The following is a 22,028-nucleotide window of genomic DNA, read 5'->3' as shown; positions in this document are numbered from 1 at the left end:
ATCATAATCCACTAATAGCTGTAAAAAAACAGTATCATGAGTAGAAGCAAATGAGGTATTTAGAGGATGTATAGGTCACTCGGTGCGCAGGAACACTACTTACTTTGTTGCAAGCAGCATGTTTTTTCTAGAGTGGATGTCATTAGGATCTGTATGTTGCCTGTTCAAATATTCAGACACAGCTTTTGCAGGAAATTCTGTTTCACAGACATAACCAAAATCACGTGCTAAATGAACAGCTTCACCTGAAAAGAAAGAACAGAAATGTTACCCTACAATCAACAAATAACAGCAGAAATATCACATGTAAAGAATCAAAATATTTATATGGCTTTTGTATTCCTGAAGAACTGCAGCAAAATAAATATATGGTTGAGTGCTTAATGGATGAAAACTGGTAATCAGTGTGAGGAAATCAAAGAAAAGTGCATCATTATTAAATGATCAATAAAGCTTGAGGGATTTTTTTTTCTTTTTAGGCAATAGGACACTCTTATTTTGATTATGCTGTATTATTCGTCTCAGTCCACATATGGCTTTTCTGAATATGCCTTTCTAATGACACCATACTAGAGCAGTGTCTCTTGTCTAAGTGGATAGAGAATCAGAACTCTAAAATGTTAAATCTTTCATTAGGAATAATTTAAAGTAGTTGAACAGGAGACAGATTCAAGTAGCCTAATAATTATATCTTATTCCATAAATGTAATAATTAGCCAAATGAGAATAACTCAGATAAGCCAAAAAGATTAACAGTGCACATTATGAAGATGTCATTAGGCAGCAGAATGATTCTACATGGTGACAATTACTGGATACGACAAAGTGGTGACACTGAACTACAGTGTGATGAACTTCCTTTATTAGTAACCTTCATATAAATACGATATACAGATAGAAAATTAGTCAAAGAAATGTTAAGTCAAGGATCAGTAAAAGGGATGTCAGTATATCTGATCTAATTTTTTTTAATAGAACATACAAATAAGGTAACAGTGAACTAGAAACAGATTGTACAAGAGGAGGAGGCATTGATCATTGATCTAGATACATGCTATAATGATGCAGCTTTTCCATGGCCATTTACAGGTTTTTCTCAATGGCTGTCTGCTGACAAAACATTAATGTTTAGAGCAGAAAACATGTGTGACAGATATGATCGACGTTAATGGCACTACATAAAATTCAGCTATATCCAGAAGCAGAATCATGCTATGCAATATATATCACAAAGTTAATATTAGATAAGGTTTGTTTGCCTAGGTATCCTTCTTGATTATGTTGCAAAAGGTCTAGGCTCAAATCCTGAAGAAGCCCAATATTTCCAAGTCTGGTGGATAGTAGAGAGGATTAGGACTCTATGCTGTTAATGAGCTACTTCTTATAGTCTGTGGTTTGATTTCATTTGCCTACTATGTAACTCGGAACAAGTCAATTAAATAGACAGTGGTTCTTGGGAAATAAAGATATTTCATCAATGGTCTCCTAGGCAACATGCCTAGTAACAGTCTAAGGCCAGATACAGAAGGACAAAAATAGCATATTTACAGTCTAGTAGATATCTAAGAAAACAGTAAGCAGAAAACAGAATTTCAACAAGAACTATGTGCAATGGGTGACACTATAACGGTTAAGATTGTATGATTTTATAATATCAATAAGTTGATTTTCTAACAGAAAATATAGAAAACAATAAAGGAGGAGGTATATAAAACACTTGAGGAAAGATGCTGTCATCAGTAAAGTAACACACAACATACGAATTAAACCTGTGTAGCTGAAGGGTGAAGAAAGCTGTTTTCAAAATATATAAATATCAGGGAAAGACTGAAGAAGATTAGCCATTACTGAAAAGACATCATAAAATGTAGAGTATAAGGGAAAATAATGGAGCCATGGTAGCCAGCCAAGAGTGTGAATGCAAAATCTGAGAAAAACAGAGTTTACTACTATGACAAAAATGAAGTAAAATCTTTCACAAATAAACCTAAGGGAATAAAGAACATTCAAGCAATCTCCTAAGAGATTTAAGACATTTAAGAGATCCTATGACTTTGCGAGTCTTGATGTGTCATATGATGCTAATTAGAAGTGAAATAAATTTGTTCTTTTTTGTAGGTGGGGAGAGCAAGACTATGATCAGGTTGAGGTTCCAGCTGTTTTGCAAAGGAATGTTGCCATCTAGCTGACTGAGATCACGTCAACTTTGTGAGTAGATTTGCAACATAATGGTTATTTTTAATTTTTTCTTATTCTTCTTGGTCTTGCACTGAAAAGGTATTTGCATGCTGGGAAGTGTATGCTTAAATTAAGTGTACCTGGCTTAACCCAAGACTCAGTTAATATTACTGAGACATGCATCTGGAGTTTTTCACCCTGGGCCTCCACTGAAAATGGGCTCTGTCCCAGTCAGAATTTCACAGTAAACAAATGTTAAATAAATAAATAAAATTACAGTATTAGGGTTTGCAGTAAATAAAAAGGATTGCAATTTATTCAGTTTGCTGAGCATGCTGTTAGCATTTAGCATGGAAATATTTAAGCTGTTCATAGGTGGGGGATTATGGGCCTGGATTTGAATCAAGATAGTTGTGGAGCAGGAGTATATTTCAAAGAGGGTTTAGATATATAGTAAGCCTGATATATTTCTTGAGCAAGAATGTGTGTATGTGTAATTTGTTTCGACAGTGTACACGTAGCTGTCGGAATGATGCTATATTTCATAGGTTCATAGGTGTGTACTAAGCTAATGGCCATGGAGCCTTTACAAGCTTTGTAAAGGGCAGATCCTGCCTTTTGAACCTGGTTGACTTTTTCGAAACAGTCACTAGAGCCATTGATGAGGGCAAAGCAGTCCATACAGCCTACCTGGACTTAGCTAAGGCCTTCGACACAATACCCCACTCAGGCATCATAGATAAGCTCAACAGCTTAAAAGTAAACCCTTATGTCACTAGATGGGTTGCAAACTGGCTAAAGGACAGAACCCATAAAGTTAAAATCACTGGAGCAATGTCAGACTCAAAGCCAGTCACAAGTGGTGTCCCACAGGGATCTGTCCTGGGACCCCTCTTGTTCGGCATTTATTTCTCAGATGTTAAAGCAAACATGGGAGGGTTGTGGCTGACAAAGTTTGCAGATGACTGCAAACTAGGCGCCATAGTTGATACACCAGCAGACACATAAATCCTACAAAAAGGCCTCACAGAAACGGACAACTGGTGCCGGAGTCACGGCCTTAAACTAAATGCCAAAAAATGTATAGTCATCCCCTTTGGGAAAAAAAAGTACCCACAAATTATCACATGGACAGCGACCCACTGAGTACAGAAAAAGTAATCAGAGACCTAGGGACCCAAGTCGACAGCGTCCTCTCATTTGACACCCACGTTGCCAAAGTGGTTAGAAAAACATTCTACCTTGCACACCTCATCATGAAGGGATTCACATCCAGATCCAAGGATGTCATTGTACCCCTATACTCCTCCCTCATCAGACCCATGATTGAGTACAATGCCCCATTTGGTATGTACCTCATCCGGCATTTGCAACAGCTGGAGAGACCACAAAAGTACCTCACCAAGAGGATCAAGGGTCTCCAACATATGTCTTATTCTGCCAGACTAAAGAAACTTCAGCTCCATTCAGTAGCATACCGCCTGCTGAGAGGTGATCTCTGCCTGACGTACAAGGCCATGTCCAATCAGGATCTGATGGACATGCTCCACCTCAAAAAATCCAAATCCATCAGGACCACAAGAGCTAAAGACTTAAACCTTGGCACAAGTATGAATAGGACATGCTGGAGGGATAGATTCATAACCCAGAGGCTTCCCATGCTTTGGAACAAGATCCCAGTTCATATTAGGCAGAGCCCCTCACTGACTCTCTTCAAGAGAAATCTTGATGAGTGGATGGGAGATCATAAGTTTACCCCAGGGGTCACATCTGTGTCACTTCTAGACAGGGGCACAGTAAACTAATTCTATTATATAAGGGGACCTTCATTGTGTCAGTACTAGACAGAGGCACAGTATTCTAAATTTATTCTGTACATTTTTGTACCATTTCATGGGGTGGCAAAAGCCACATCACTATGGCTAGGCTTACAAATGCCCCAGGGCAGATAGCCTAGTACTAAACTATGAAACTATGAAGCCTAGCCCATAGGATTACCCAGGCATCGTGCCACCTGACCTTAGTTCCCAGTGCCTCTCTTGAGTAGTGCCACTGGAGTGATCTTCAGGGTGAATTTTCTCATCCACTCATCAAGATTTCTCTTGAAGAGGGCCAGTGAGGTACTCTGTTTGACATGTGTGGGAAGTCTCTTCCATAGCATGGGCAGTCTCTGGATTATGAACCTGTCCCTCCAGCATGTTCTGTTGATTGTGCTAATGAGATTGAGGTATCTGGAGTATGTGGTGCGGAGGGATTGGGATTTCTTTAGATGTAGCATTTCTAACAGAGCTGGGTTAGACATGGCTCTGTAAGTTAAGCAGAGATCACCTCTAAGTAGGTGAATGAGAGAGAATAGTTGGAGTTTTTTGAGTCTGTCCATATAGGACAAGTGTTTAAGGCCTAGGATCCTCTTTGTGAGGTACTTTTGCGGCCTCTCCAGTTGTTGCAGGTGTCTAGTGAGGTACATGCCAAATGGGGCATTGTACTCGATGACTGACCTAATGAGGGAAGAGTAGAGGGAGACAATGACCTCTTTCTTCCTGGATCCAAAACCCTTAGTAATGAGATGTGCCACATAGAAGGACTTTCTGACCAAAGAGGTAATGTGGTGGTCAAAAGAGAGGTTGCTGTCAACCTGTGTTCCCAGATCTCTTATAACACCTTGTGTGTTCAGTGGACTACCATCGATGTGGTAATTCATGGGAACTGGGTTTTTCCCAAAGGGGATGATGACACATTTTTTGTCACTGAGCTTAAGGTCATGGTTCTGACACCAGTCGTTGGTCTCAGTGAGGCCTTTCTGTAGGATGTCAACATCACTTGGGGAGTTAATAATGGCTAACAACTTGCAATCGTCTGCAGACTTTCTCAGGCAGAGTCCCTTCATGTTGGCCTGGACTTCAGAGAAGTAGATACCAAACAAGAGAGGACCTAGGACCAATCCCTGTGGGACTCCACTCGTGACTGGTCAGCAGTCTGACTTGGAGTCAGCTATTTTCACACTGTGGGTTCTATCTGTAAGCCAGTTAGCAACCCACATAGTGATATAGGGGTTGATGCCTATCTTAGTGAATTTTTCTATTATTCCTGAGTGGGGAATGGTATCAAAGGCCTTGGCCAGATCAAGGTAGGTTGTATGAACCACCTTGGCTTCATCCACAGCTATGGTGACTGTCTCAAAGAAGTCAACCAAGTTAAGCAGGCATGAGCTACACTTCACAAAACCAAACTGTGTGGGATCCAGAGTTTGGAGATTCCCTATTTCCTTGTTTATTAGCTCATAATGATGCATTCCATAGCTTTGCATATCAGACTTGTCAAGCTAATGGGGCGATAGCTCCCAGGGTCTATAGTCACTCCTCCTTTGTGGAGAGGGATGACTGTAGTAGTGCGCTATTCAGTAGGGACAAAGCCTGAGGTGAGGCTGTAATTGAACAGGGCACACAGGTGAAGTGCTATTTCATCCTGTAGTTCATGTAGAACACAGCCAGGGATATTGTCAGGTCCCATAGAAGCTGTATTCTTGGCCTTGGACAGTGCTGTTTTAACCTGTGCAGCAGTGATACTGGGTGCCTGACAATCTACTTGTATTGTGATTGGTCCTTGGGGGGAAGAGAGGGGTAAAGATGTCACTGAATCTTCGGCCGGTATATTGGCAATATCTGTTGGCTCAGTATAGGAGGTACCATTGTGCAGTAGCTCTGAGCAAATCTGGCTATTGCCATGAAGATTCTTTACACAACTATAGAAGGCCTTGTGGTTGTCTTTACTATCTGCTGCAATTCTGTTTTCATAGCTAGATTTAGAGGATTTGATGAGGGTTCACAACTTTTTGTTGAGGCTGATAAGGGTCTTTTTCCAGTCTTGGGACTTCACCTTATTCTGCATCAGTTTCCTCCTTCTGTTGTAGAGTTTGTTTATGGCAGGGGACCACCACACTGGCTTCCTTTTTTTTTTGGAGGAGACCAGCTTGGTTCTATTGGGTATGGCGAGATCCATGCATTTGTGTACGTGTCCGTACAGTGCATTGGGGTGTGATTCAGCAGTCATGAAACTATTCTCCATTTGCATGGGTGCCATAAAGTTAGCCACCTCTGTTTTTAGGAGCCCAAAGTTAGCTTTGGAGAAGTTTTTCATGGTGGTTACCTTTGCAGGGGTAGTGGGAGGGATGTGGATTTCCAAGGTGATTAGTTTGTGGTCAGATCTAACCAGGGAGGAGTTGACTATTGGTGTAGAGCAACGGTCGCCCATGTCAATAATGACCAGGTCAAGGATGTTGCTACCTCTAGTGGGGGTAAGAACGAGCTGGTCCAGGGCACTGGAATTAATGACTTCTAGGAAACGTTGGGCAAGTGTATTGGTACATGAGTAGTCTTCCCAGTTAATGGAAGGGTAGTTGAAGTTGCACCGTATGTCTCTTTTCATGTAGTCTAGGGAGGTATGTCTCAGATCATTCACACCCACATGTACAATGACAGACTCATATTTGTACCTGTTGTCATTACCTCCGAGTAACGCCTCCAGGCGAAGTTGCAGTTAACTCCTACTGATGCCTCTAAGCATCAAATATTGCTTGTTCATATCTGCATCAATAATTCCATAACTAGGTTATGTACAAGGTTTTAAAAGATTTCATCTTAAAGCTTACACAATAGCAAACTCAACTGCATTAATATTTGACCTTTGTCTAGTGCATGCAAATAGATTTTAACTGTTGTTTTTATGATCTTAATCATATATATATATATATATATATATATATATATATATATATATATATATACTAGGGTGGTGGTGCTGCTTTAGCGTTGTCGCCTCACAGTAAGACGTTGTCCTGTTCGATTCTCAGCTAGAGTGTCTTTTGTGTGGAGACATGCGTGAATGGGCGTACCTTCATTGAAGGTTGTGCATCAGGGCCGGCAACTCGGCACATAAAAATCTACTGCCAATCATTAGCAGACCGGAGTTCCGCTGTGGCGACCCCTAACCGGGAAAAGCCAAAAGACACAACAACAATTATATAATTTTCACATTTTTCTAAATATTTCAACAACCAAGTAACACAGACAGAACTCCTTAGCCTCATATGAAAGGTCTCAGCTAGATTAATAAAATGCTGCTGACAGTATGTGTGCAACTTGACTGGTTGCTGAGATATTTCAAGTTGTTTATGAAATATTACAAATGTAATAGTTACTATGTTTACTGTGACATAAAATTTAGTTTAAGACCTAGAACGTAAAGAATACCACCACTATGAAAATAGTTTGTGATGAAGAGTTTGCCATTTATACTACTTTCATAATCCTTATGGTTTCAGAGATATAAACATTTGTTTGAAATGTGAGGAAATTTGATTCTGTGAAAATGCTTAAACTCCGCCCATTGGAAGTTACAGTGCAAACTTCCTGAGTTCCACTGGAGTGAATGAGTTAAGGGACTTGAATGCATGCATTATGTGGCAGATCCTGGCACCTGACAGGCAGCTGACTGTTTATTTCTCCTTATTCTACCTAGTGAGTGGGACATCAGTGTGCCTCACTATTGAGTCACCTATGACTAGTGTGCTGGGCATGCTATTTTGCCTTAGGAGCTTTGGTTGAGTGGCACACTGTTTAGGAGAGTTATGTGTCTCGTACCTTAAGATAGTTTATGTTGTTTTTGGGTGGTAGGCGGAGGAATGAGAGTATAGTTTGAAAAGGAATATTACTGGTAGCCATTTTAGGGAGTGGTTTAGAGTCGTCTGTATGAAGGTTATATAAGATGGAGGTGCAGGCATTTACATGTGATAAACTGTGGTCGATGAACTGTGAGCAGAATTGTAAGAGGTATGGCATTCTTGGCATTGTGAGTGAAGTGATAATATAGACTGTGTGATAAAAAAAGCAGATACAGGAGTGCTGAATTTTAAGGTTGATGTAATAGAATTTGAGTTTTCTGTGGAAGTAAGTACATAGATATTTCATGTGTTGAACTGTTGTTAAGTTATGGAGGAAATTTGGTATAATTTAAATGTATTCCACTGATATAACTTGAATATTATTATAAACAAGAGCATATGGAGTGTTTAGAAGAAAGGGGTTAGCAGAGATACACTGTTCTGATTGCAGTCGAAAGAATACTGCTAAATTCTGAGTTCCTACTTTATGGGGCTACTAGGCAGTGGAGTAAGAAGAGAAATAGCTAACCCCGATGCATAATTGAAGGTCTTTAACAAGATAAGCAAAATAATGAGATCAACAATGGTAAATACATTCATTGGCTGGTAGTGAATGTAAAACACCTTAAGATGACTACAGTTCAGCATTATTTTGATAAAGCTAAATTTCTGAATGCTTAGGTTTTGTGGATTTAGTTCTCTTTACACAAGTGTATTTCTCAAGATGAGTAGTAGGAAGTCTGCAGAGGGTTTCTGAAGGTAAGAAGTTTTAATAGGAAGAGTAGAAGGAGGAGACTGAGGGAGTGGTTATGATCCTATAACTGTAATGATGGGAAGGGTGACTGGGAATTAAAGATGGAAGGTGAGCAAAGTGGCCCAAACCCCACTATCAGCAGGAATCAAACAGTCTGCATTTGCACAGAGTGGATAGTGGTTCTAACTGAACATTAGTGTTGACTTTAGAGTAGTTTCAATATACTGTGGAACTTTTATTGGTGGGGAAGCCTGTATTGATGATGATGTTGGAAATTGTAAAAAGCAGCTTATGAATGCATTGTGGCACCATTATGTATCTGCTGAGGAGAGCTTAGGTCAAAGTGGTGCCCATTAGACTAACAAAATGTTTGCTTGGTTCTGGCCTGTGAATGTGGGAAGTTCTAAGGGATGATTTGCATTTTTAAATGCATACGAAGTTTTGTAGTCTGATTGTCTGGAAGAATCAATATGTGAAAATGGAGAAAAGTAGTGAAAGGAGAAAAAGAGTTTGATGATGAAGACACTAATGAAACAGACGAAGAAGCCTCCTCCATTTTCCTCAATGCTTTTAGAAAATCATTATTTCCTTTATTGTACAATCTCCATGTTCCTCAAATTAGGTCTCTTTGCTTGTGGGCAAATCTGTTTTATTGGAGTTTCTATATAACTTACCCATCCCCTTTTCTTGATTGTAATCAAAAAAATACTCATAGAAAATATTAACATTTATTAATATAAAAAAAGAATTAAAACATAACTGGCGAGCTTTTGAACAATACTCTGGCCTTTGTCAAATATTCATAATTTGGGACACTGTGCTCCTTTTTTAGTCATGATCACATTACATTAAGAAAATATATGCAAATTAAAGAAACAAATCTACATTAACCAAATACAGTTTGAAACAGTATATATTATCATAATTAAAGATTATATGCAAAGATTTTCACTACCATTTCTTGTTGCTGTAATTATACTGTTGTTATGGAAAGAGGCTTTCTGATTATAAAATAAATAAGTGTTTTTTCAGAAAAATCGAAACCACAATCTCAAAGTTTTTATGGTTCCCTAAATCAATCAGAGTATCATACAGGAATCTAATTAGCCCAAAGAACAAAGGCGGTTTAAGTCTCCCGGACTTTAATTTATATTACCACATCATTAATGCTAGCCGTCTAATTCAAATAGCCTGTTATGATCCCTCTGCTGAATCTTGGTACCCAACCTGGATCAAAATCTGGTGCAACTATATATATTCATTAAAACTCAATCCATATGCTGTCCCTTTTTTAGCAACTGATGGTGACTACAATTTCAAGAGCTTGCCTACACTAAAGAACATAATTTGCATTATTCAAACTCTGATGACCTCCTTAAAATTGCACAATACTATTCCCTTTCTTCAACCTATTCACCTAAACCCTAACTTAAAAATCAATAATAAAATGATCGATCTAACAAACTTCCCAATTGTTAAGAAAGCCATAGTTTGGCACTTTTATAACTCTAAAAATGTTGCCGAGGTCAAAACTTTATTTGGTGCTCCTAACAAATATGATCCTATCTTAAGACAAATTAGCTCACTTATAAAACAAAAATTCTCTAACTATAGAGTGAAGGAGCAAGACATTACAGTATCACAATCTATCATTAAATCACTTTCCCTACGGAACAAAATGATCTTGAATACCTATAAACTTGTGTCAAGTATTAAGGATGATCATTCACTACTATTTTCCAACTATTGGGACGGTATACAAGGAGAAATTTCTACGGAGTCTAAGTGTGAAGCAATCAATAATACCCTGAATCTAACCCCCTTCAAAAACCTAATCTACACCCAGCTTATGATAAACAACAATTCCTACTATACCCCAGCAGTCTTACTGAAATTCGGATACAATAAAAACCTAACCTGTCCGTTCTGTTTCCTCCCACATGTAGATATACTTCACATCTTTTGGAGCTGTAAGAATATTTACAAACTTTGGTGTTCTCTCAGAACTCAGTTGGAAAAAATGGGATATGAAAAAACCACATTCTCTTGGCAAACCATGATTTTAAATATAATTCCTAAATCTCTTAAGGGTATCCAACGCCACATCTGTGTTACAGCCTGCACCCTTCTCAAATATTTTATAGCCAAGAGTTGGGTCAATCCCTCAACAATAACTTGGGAAAACTTTACATTAATGGCAATCAAATATATATCTGCACATAAGTTATGCAATAATAACAAAAAGAAAAAATAATATTTTCAGAATTACTGGTGTAGACTTTTTGACCTAATCCAAACTAAATAATCTTCCAAAATGTGGGTCACTAACATTACATTCCAGGAAATCCTCCATCAGTATCATATCTGGCCCTATAACCATTAGACATTGTTACCATCACACGGTAACTTTTGATTTTACAAAATATTTCGTTATATTATTTTGTTATCCTCTGGCATCCATGGTGTAAATATGTTGTAAATATGGTATAAATAGAAGTACATGATTTAAATAGTTATTTTTTATGGTTATACCCTCCTTACTGCTTTTCTTTCTTCTTAAGACAGTCATATATTCTTCCTTCCAAGCCACTTTCCATTTGTATCTCTAGACTTTGACTGTAATAGGTTATTGGGGGTCTTTACTCCTTATATTGGTCTCTAAGATGTAAGTTTCCCTGTAAGATAACTTGCTGTTTTATAAATGCATAGTTTTTGCACTAACTGTTACATATATACCTATACTTTACTGCTTCCTGTAATGACTTACAGCTTTTCTTTTGCATGTTGGAAAAGTTTGAAAAATTCAATAAAAATATATTTGAAAAAAATAAATAAATAAGTGATACTTTAGTTATTTCAGTGGAACTATGTTTATTAAGTATAGTACATTTGTATTGGTATTTACTGTAGGCTGAGCAGCTGTCCAATTGCTTCCTAATTCTAAGTCACATGACGTTGAATTCTAATGTTGCAATTGCTAGGATACACAGTTTGAATATCTATAGTAGATAGGTGCTTTCTGTAGTCTATAGCAGATTTTAACATACAAATGCAGCAAAGTCAATCGGACAATACATCACCAAATAAATGCAGTTATATACAAGTAAAAGCAAATTAGAACAGAGCAAGATTCCTTGTAAAGTGTACAATGTACTGCATTTTGCAAAGCATACCCTAAACTGTATAATGCATTGTATTTTGCAAGCATTATGACATGCATATGTATAAGAAATAGGAAATAGATGGAAGATCACTTTGAGGTGTTTCAAATTTATTGAAAATAGAAGACTATAGAAACATTTTTGACACAATTACAGCTAGAAAAATATCAGAAGGGACCATCACATTATTAAATTGTAATTCTGATATGGTGCACTTAATTTCATGTTGGTTCCACTGGGAAAGTTAAACTCTGTATGGTGAAGAAGTCTCTGCAGTGTACTTTGTTACTTAATCACAGTAAATGAAAATTAACCAAAGTGAACAAATGGCTTATAGATAGACAATCTGATAAATGGAAGAAATAACTTCAATTGTTACTGTTTCCATGGACCTGACAACTTCGATAAAATGAATGATTGAGTAACAGACAATTAAACTAATGGTAAACTAACATACATGCATTCAGTTGTGAGTGACTATTATTAAAACAGTGAACAAAAATGATTATTTTTTTCTATAATTCTAATTATCTGTAATTAGTTCCTTGATGACTAGCTTCACTGCTAGTTTCCAAATTGCATTTAAATTGGTTTACTATTTAAAGTTGCTGATATGCAGCCTTCTGGTATCTGGAACTCGGTACATCTCTTGGAGTCATGCAGTGGTTAAATAGTATTTGCCTTTTAAATAATTGCAAACTGCATTATCAAATGGTGATGAAAATGAATATATTTGTAAATGGATCTGATTCTGCTCTGCAATCACTCTTAAAATGTCGGCTACATTCCTTTGACTGACTTACATGACATGCCATATTCACTTTGAAGTTTTCATGTAGTGATGATTCATTCATTACACCTGCATTATTCTCTTGCTTTTCCTGTTGCTATAAACAGATCAGCCTCATCGCTGTGCCAAAACAGTGAAATGGAATGTATATCATGAAGATTTTCGAAACATTTTGGACAAATTTAGATTATTCGATAGATATAAAACTGGAAACAGCTCACCATTGAAAATAACTTTTGTTTCTGTACTTTCATCCTGCAACCATACAAGATAGTTCTCAACGATAAGACGTGATAGATGCTACAAGAAGCTTATGAATCATTGACATATATGTGCATTTTTCTGATTCTAAGAAAGGTAGATTTTTATTTATTTATTTATTTTAATAATCACACATGCTTACACACAAGTAAGTGCACGCACACAAGCATACACACACACACACACACACACACACACACACACACACACACCATATAAAGAAACAGATAATATATAATGGGCATAAATAAAACCACATTGAGTTTTGATGGGATTGTATGAGAAGAACATTATTTGTAACATTATATGGGATTTTTTATATACATTTTTTTTAGGATATAAATAAAAGAGTCATACAATGAATTAGTATTTAATTTTTGAAATTTGTTATTGCTTTCTGATATTGAATTAAGCAGTGGTGTAACACAGAGAAGGTAGCACAGTTTAAATATACTTTAAATCAGTAACCACTCGTTCATCTTAAAAAATGCAGAAGTACTAGTAAACAGCATACTGACATTTCCAAACTCACATATTTAGAAAATACTTTTAAACCAAACAAGATCATTTACTATCGGAGACCCTATCTCCTTCTCAAACCTTTTTGAACTCTAAACTCATGATCAAGCCACCAGCATTTTTACTCAGAGTCATACATTGTATAATGACACCCCAAGTCACCACATCAGTAGAGCAAAAATCTACAAATTAAAGCCGATTAAGGTTATGTCAAAAAGCAAAACAAATAAACTCTTCAGGTACATTTTACAGTAGTAAAGAATAATAAAATGAGATCTAAAAAAAATCCATCTTTTCCAGAACTTCCTGTGGAACTGGAGTTGTTAAAACATACATTTCTGTAGACTGTTTCTGTGCAGCTAATACACTGTGTCTAAAAATTATCATTTGAGAATTCATTGATAAAAAAATTCTTCAGATGTCATCACGCACCTTTGGAAATAGCAACGTGTACCTCAAAATTAAACTGTAATAAAAGGGAGGTGGTGGATACATCCTTTATAAGTAAGGATAAAGGGGAATTTAGCATCAAGTATATCAACTGTTTCTGAAATTCTTTTTGTTTGAGTTTGGATGTTGACAAATTCTTTACTCAAATCCATCCATCTGCAACTCCTTTTTCCCATTTCTGCACATGGAGTCAGGGTGATCAGCTTTAATAACAAACCTGTATTCATAGAAAAATTCTCTTCAATTAATTATCATAAATCCGTAGCTGTACATATAACTATTACTATGCAGTATGGTTTCATGCCAGGAAACAACACTACAGATGCGATGTTTGCTCTGAAACTGTTGATGGAGAAGTACAGAGAAGGTCAGAAGGAGTTGCATTGTGTCTTTGTGGACTTAGAGAAAGCATATGACAGGGTGCCTAGAGAGGAGTTGTGGTATTGTATGAGGAAGTCGGGAGTGACAGAGAAGTATGTAAGAGTGGTACAGGATATGTACAAGGGTAGTGTGACAGCGGTGAGGTCTCCGGTAGGAGTGATGGATGCATTTAAGGTGGAGGTGGGATTACATCAAGGATCAGCTCTGAGCCCTTTCTTATTTGCAATGGTGATGGACAGGTTGACAGATGAGATCAGACAGGAGTCCCTGTGGACTATGATGTTTGCAAATGACATTGTGATCTGTAGTGATAATAGGGAACATGTGGAGGAGACCCTGGAGAGGTGGAGATATGCTCTAGAGTGAAGAGGAATGAAGGTCAGCAGGACTAAGACAGAATATATGTGTGTGAATGAGAGGGAGGATAGAGGAATGGTGAGGATGCAGGGAGTAGAGGTGGCGAAGGTGAATGAGTTTAAATACTTGGGATCAACAGTTCAGAGTAATGGTGAGTGTGGAAGTGAGGTGAAGAAGAGAGTACAGGCAGGATGGAGTGGGTGGAGAAGAGTGTCAGGAGTGATTTGTGACAGATGAGTACCAGTAAGAGTGAAAGGGAAGGTCTACAAGAGGGTAGTGAGACCAGCTATGTTATATGGGTTGGAGACAGTGGCATTGACAAAAAGGCTGGAGTCAGAGCTGGATGTGGCAGAGTTAAAGTTGTTAAGATTTGCACTGGGTGTGACGAGGGTGAACAGGATTAGGAATAAGTATATTAGAGGGTCAGCCCAGGTTGGAAGGTTTAGAGACAAAGCCAGAGAGTCAAGATTATGTTGGTTTGGACGTGTGCTGAGGAAGGATGCAGAGTATATTGGGAAAAAGATGCTAAGGATGAAGTTGCCAGGTAACCAGAAAAGAGGAAGGCCTAAGATAAGGTTTATGGATGTGGTGAGAGAGGGCATGCAGGTGGTTGGTGTGACAGAGCAATATGCAGAGGACAGGAAGAAATGGAAACAAATGATCCACTTTGGTGACCCCTAACAGGAGCAGCTGAAAGAAGAAGATATTTACTTCTTGTATTCCCAGTATTCTTTAAAATTTATATCTGATATAAAAACTTAACAAAAAAGTGTGGGGGGGGGGGTTGAATGGATTATTTTCCAGCCAAACTTCAGAATAGTTTCAAAAGTAAAAATACTACCTGTATATATAACATGAACATACCAAATTTGTAATTGTAATGATTTTAATGTTAATGGCAGATAAAGATTGCATAGCCTACTTAACCATAGAATTCAGAAGAAGCTGAGAATTGGGATAGAAGGGAAAACAGTGGAACAGGCTAACAGCTTCAAGTATCTAAGAGGGATGGATGAGAAGGGTTTCTATCAGCAGACTAAAGATGCATGTTTTCGAATGCGTCTTGGTCAAACTGACAAAACCGAAACTGCAAAATACCAAAGCAGCATGTAAGCGAATTCCTTCCCTGGGAAAGAATTTGCTTGGCCGCTTTGGTACTTTACCGTTTTTAGCACTGTGGTGCGGTCTCGGAGTTGGTATATTTTAGTAGGGGAGGTGTGAAGGGCACAGCCCCCCATGTCGGGGGTGTGAGGGGGTGAAGCCCTCTACTTAATCTCATGTTTTAATGTGCTTACTTTTTTTTTTTTTGTTGGAACAGCAATTTTTTTCCCTTGGAAAAAAATTGCTGTTCTGACAGTTCAGTTTTGTAAGCTTTCGCTTACATGGGGTTGATTAATCACCGTTTGCTTACCTAAGCATTCGGTGATCTAATATAGACCCGATGAGAAGAAGCAAAGTCTGAATGAGGCGGTCAAAGCTAGAATCAGAGGGGCTGCTGCCAACTGGCGCAGAGTTTCAAATGTAGTATAAGGCAGAAGAATGCCAATGAAGCTGAAACGTAAGGTGTACAAAACAGTGGTGAGACCAGCACTACTATGGTACAGAAGCCCTAGCAGTAATGGCAGAGCAACTGAAGAAGCTAGAGGTGATGGAGATGAAGTGCCTGAGACACACGGTAGGGTATACACTGAGAGACAGATGGAGAAATAAGGACATAAGAGCAGAAGCCAAAGAAGCTCCAATTGCAGAAAAAGTCAAACAAAGCAGATTATGGTGGTTTGTACACATGTGCTGAAAAACAGAAGACAATCTGGTGAAGAAGATTTGGGACAGACAGGAAGAAGGCAAGTGGGAACAAGGGCATCCAGCAAAGAGGTGGGTGGATTGTGTGAGAAAAGATCTGTAATGGTCAGACATGAGTGTGTAAGTAGGCAGGAGAGTAGCATTGAATGACCCCTTGTAGAAAACAGGAAAGAGGGATTGATGATGATGATTGACAGCATAGGTGACCTTATGCCTACCCACGCATTCTTGAATTTGGTCACCATCTCAGATAGAAATGCAGAGTTGGGGAACGTGTTTCTGTTTCCTAATATTTATTTATTTATTTATTTATTTATTTATTTATTTATTTATTTATTTATTTATTTCCAGTTTGATGACTGGGGATGTCCACTGGGCTCAGAGAGCCCATTTTCAGTGGAGGCCCGGGGAGAAAAGCTCCATGTTACAAAGTTTAGATACAGATACAATATAGAAAAGAAGAACGATTTGCAATTACAAAAACTACCCGTAATCTCTCTAAATTCTCCAGAGTTTTTCTTTGAATCTCTGAAGGCAGTTAACTGGTCCATCCTAAAAAGACCCCCCTTAAATGATGCAGTTGAATACTTCGATGCAGCATTTCTAAATATTCTTAACACTTTAACCCCACAGCAATTATGTTTCATGCTAGAGAGCAGGTGTAATTTCTTAGGTACATGTTACCTTTAGATACAGACACAATATTATTAATGAACAATTTACAGTTACATAATGTACTTTATGTACAGTTACATAATATACTTTCTGGAAAATAATGGTTATTTATATCTAACCACTTTGAATCTATAGACTGTGTCATTTTGCTGTCTTCCATTTCTTTTTCAAATGAGGTACACACAAGGATAACATTGATCTCTCTTGTTTACTTAAAACTTTCTATCACACTGCCATTCTGCCTCATTTTTTGGGACTATACTTGATAAGATTTGTTATTGACATTTTACATGGCTTCTGATGCATCATGCAGTCCATATGCTACTTTTCTTACTAGTCTCTAAAATGCATCTATTGTATCCAAAGAATTTCCAGGAATGTACACCATACATTAGGTGGGGAATTATGAACTGACTCTTAGCATGGATGGTAACGTCTCAGTATAATACAATGCCAGCAACATTAAAAAGTCTTGTTTATCACAACACTTCAGCAGTGACTACCATGTGGAACACTCCTACTAATTCATCCTTATCACAATGACACAATTTACTCACAGAGACTCCATTTACTGAAACAGGGCCATTTCTATCATCTGTTTCTGGAACCCCAAAATTGTTTCCAGAAAATCTTAAATTCTATCCTTAATTTATGAATCTTTAACTGTTTCTACAATTGAGAGACAACCTAACAGGTTAATAGCTTCACCATCACATCACCTGGTCTTTGCTCCAACTCCTATGTATGAGAATTACATGTAATCTCCAGTCATCAGGATCCTAACCCTCATGCCATGATTTAGTAAAGCTCCTAGTTAAATTCTAGAAGCAAAAGGAGTCTCACAAGGCATTATTGTGAAATAATTTTTAAATAGTTTTTTGCTTTATTAATTGCAGATGGGATGATTATTTGTCATTATAAGTAGAGCATATTAAATGCTTCATTTTGAAATACTACAGAAGTGTAATTCAGTATGTTTGGTATGAACACTGGCAATCATCAAATCACTTCTGCACATTGACACTCACCTTAATCAAACAAACAAATGCCCAACACTACACTAATCACAAAAAACAAGCACTCTCTTTTACTGATTAGTTAACTAAAGTAACCCTTAAATGACACCAGACGTGTTGTATTTAAAGTGATACTGTTAGGGAAAGTTTTTTTCATAAGCTAATACGAAAGATTGGTGTTAGGGGTAGTATGTAGAGTTAGAGTTAACACATAAGAGTAAGAATAGCAGAGAACCAAATTAAAATAAATAAACAAACAAATAACTAAGTAAATAGATAACCTTGAATTGAGTTCTACTAGTATAGTGTGAAATGCAAAAAAGAAAGACACCTAACCCAACAAATCATTGTATCTAGACTCATTAAGTCCTAAAGTCAGTTTGTCACATGCAAGCACATTTTAGTGCATTGTAAGAGGCTTATTCTGACGCTAACATCTAAAAGCAATGCCATCAAAATGAAAATTAAACATTATTAACCAAAAGACAACAATTACCACTTAAATCATCACTGCAGATAACAATATTTGTAATACAAATAAATATTTCATAACAAAGCCCATGAACCAGACAGAGAAAAATCAGACTTTGTAAAAGTATCTGTTTGTTAAGTTGTAATTCAAAGAGTAAATAATATGCCTTAGCATTTACATATCAAATATGAGCTGGAATGAAGAACCTATTAGCTGGCTGGTATTTTTACTGCTCTGGATAGTTGCTGCTGCTGTACGAATTAAGGTAATTTAGTTTTCCCTCAAAAAAACTGCCTTCAATTTAATGTGATAGTTTGTACACCTTCTTTATCAATGAACTTCTATTTCTGGTTGCCTAATCACAGTCTAGAACCCAGATATCCCACAGCATACCTTGCATTACCTTTATATTCCTGAGGTCTTGCACATGTTGCCTCTTATCTACAGATGCTCCTTGATATGTTAACTAGGCTGCAAATAACCTAATCTATCTTGGAAATCAACACTGAAAGAACTCAAAGTTTATCTAAGGCAACCCACAGTACACACTCCAACACATTATATCACAAACCAGCTATACTGAGAAAAATATACAAATGTGCTCCTCCTATTGGAAAGATACTTTTATAAATGTTTGTAGAATCTGGTACTCTAGGCAATGAAGTTCTTCCATGAAGTGTCATTTAAACAAATGATAACCCTTTAAAGGAGTGTAATTAATACAAGGCATAACATTTTTAAAGCATCAGGAATTGGTTAAATTTATTTCCTTCCTGTATTACCTTATTCACACTCCTCTTCTCATCCCTAATACCCCCGCCAGTACTAGTAATAAATAAGCACACCTCAACCATTACTTCATCATCACCTATCAGCCATCTTATCACTAGCTATTCAAAAATCTCTTCAAGCTTTTTTCCCATAATGCCGTTCCACTGTTGTAACCCCAAAACACTAAAAAATGTCAGTCCCAATGTAAACATAATGCTTCTACCAATCTCTGCTAAAAATGCCATAATAATTTATTTATTTATTTTTATTTTTACATTTGTTAACTGTGTTAGTCCAACTGGGCCCAGAGAGCCCTTTTCAGTGGGGACCCGAAGAGAAAAATCTCCAGGAAAGTAATTACTAGAAATAAGAAAAAAAACTAACAGTTCAAGTTGTAAGATACTTAACAGTACAAAAACGGAGAAAGAGAAATATACCACAGGAATATTTACAAGGCAGGAGTGCAACATTTTGAAAATGCAGTAGCATTAAGTTATATACAAGGAAATATAGCAATGCCTTAAAATAAAAAATATTTTCTAATATGTAATATACAATTCACAGTAACATCATGACATACTACATCAAAGATGCATTTAATAGCATCTTCTTTCTCCACCATACATCAGTGTGGTGATATCCACCCCAACCCAGATCTCAATCAAACCTCAAACCATAAATTACACCGTAAAAGTTTAAAAATAATCATGCTATACATCAGAAGCATATGCAACAAAATATACATCAGAAGCATATGCAACAAAATCACAGATTTTCATGCATGGATGACCAAATACAATGCAGACATCCTAGCCACAACTGAAACATGGCTAAAGCCTGAAATTAAAATATGCTGAAATGCTACCCCCCCCCCCCCTGGTTATAATATTATTAAGCTCGATAGAACACATAAAAAAGCAGGAGGAATTGTCTGAAATATGCTCACAGTAGCTCCCTATACAGGCACAATCCCAACTTTTGGAAAAGCAGAAATTATAATTTCATTCCTAAAATTTAATAGAGCTAAGAGCTTATGTATGTTATATATCCCCCAAGGACAGAATATTCCAAAACTTGAAAACATACTATCCTGGATAACAGATAGAATCACAAATGAAATTATCCTCCTGGGTGATATAAACATTGACTGGCAGTCTTTATCTACAAATTCAGCAATCAACAGCATGAACTTCCTTGTATTCACTCAGCTTATTAATACACCAACAAGACATAGCAAACATAGCTCCCAGCAATCTGTCTTTGATTGGATTCTGGTTACCAACCCATCTAATTTTACCTCATCAGGTACCCTCCCTGATGCACTAAGTTATTACTTGCCAGCTTATACCCACAGGAGTATTACACAATTAATAAAGGAACAGAAGTTCAAAACTACCTGTAATCTCTCTAAATTCTCCAGAGTTTTTCTTTGAATCTCTGAAGGCAGTTAACTGGTCCATCCTAAAAAGACCCCCCTTAAATGATGCAGTTGAATACTTCGATGCGGCATTTCTAAATATTCTTAACACTTTAACCCCACAGCATACAAAAAGAATTAAAAACAGCCATACTCCATGGCTCACCAACCAATGCAAACTCCTTATGAAAGACAGAGACAAAGCATGGACTAACTGGCAAAAGAAAAAAAATGACAAAAATTGTCAGCTATTCAAACCAAGTCAAGAAAGAAGTTAATAGAGATACAAAGTCTTGTTATATTTGTGAAAACCCTCCACTGGACCAGTAATCAAGGAGCCTCAATCCTCACCACTGGCACCTCTGGTGGAATGTTCACTGGGAGGATAAGAAGTACACACACACAGTATTTCCAGGTTCAGCTCTCAGCATCAAATGCAATTTCCCTTAAGAGCACACAGAGACTGCAGTCAGTCCAGGGTTGGTCTCTCCCTCTTTCTCCAGATCTCCAATAAGACTCCCCACTGGCACAGTCATAGAGTTGAGTCCATAGCCAGGGTTCCAAGCCAAGTCCTCCAACAATCTCTCTGTTCAACCAGTGTTTTGTGTCCCTGCCCAAGTAGCTGACATACACACACACACACACACACACTTGAAGATTTGTTTTACACACACACACACACACACACACACACACACACACACACACACACACACACACACACACACACACACACACACACACACACACACACACACTCACACACACACAACTGGGAAAGGCTGGCACAGGTTTACTAGCTATGCCCCCTTCTGCCCAGACTATAAGGTAGTTACCACTGCCACCAGAACCCCTTATCAGCTACATTAAGGCCCTAAGCAAAGGGTGTCCAATTTTATTGTGTAATATTAATATTAATACAAAATATTATTGACCAAGAGCAAGGATATTAGGAGTGGCCCACACAGTGTCACCAAATAAATATGCAAGTACTCTCAAAACTTAAATATTTCTACACAGATCAATCACAATGAAAGGTTTAAATATATTTATCAATAAATAATAAAATAACAAGATAATACTGAATATATATTCACAGTGGCATCAGAGTTCAAAACCACAGGAAATATTTAAAATAACATTGCAGTACAGGCTCACACAAATAAAGAAAAAACATCTAAACTAAACTTCACTATATTCCAGACTGTATCTAAGGGAATTATATTGTTCCCTAGAAACTTACTTCATTAGAGCAAGGCAGGTGTGGTGAATGGTTCTTATTGTTGTTGTCAGGTCCGAGACAGAATGCAGAATGTTCTGTCTCACTAAGAGACTTCTCAAATTAATATCTACAACATTACTGA

General features: G+C 37.4%; 1 protein-coding gene across 3 annotated transcripts in view; it reads right to left on the bottom strand.

The window, feature by feature from the left end:
• Positions 1–22,028, bottom strand: part of TFAP2B (transcription factor AP-2 beta) — a 157,723-nt gene that overhangs the window by 7,171 nt on the left and 128,524 nt on the right. For all 3 annotated transcript variants that reach the window (XM_044062672.1, XM_044062670.1, XM_044062671.1), the window contains one exon: positions 104–245. In XM_044062672.1, the coding sequence (XP_043918607.1) occupies positions 104–245 (142 nt within the window). The remainder of the gene's footprint in view (positions 1–103; positions 246–22,028) is intronic.

Source organism: Protopterus annectens, chromosome 2.part1 (genome assembly GCF_019279795.1).
Source record: "Protopterus annectens isolate FY-2018-M chromosome 2.part1, PAN1.0, whole genome shotgun sequence".
NCBI lineage: Eukaryota > Metazoa > Chordata > Ceratodontiformes > Protopteridae > Protopterus > Protopterus annectens.
The sequence above is the reverse complement of the archived record's forward strand: the minus strand, read 5'-3'. Positions and strand labels throughout refer to the sequence as shown.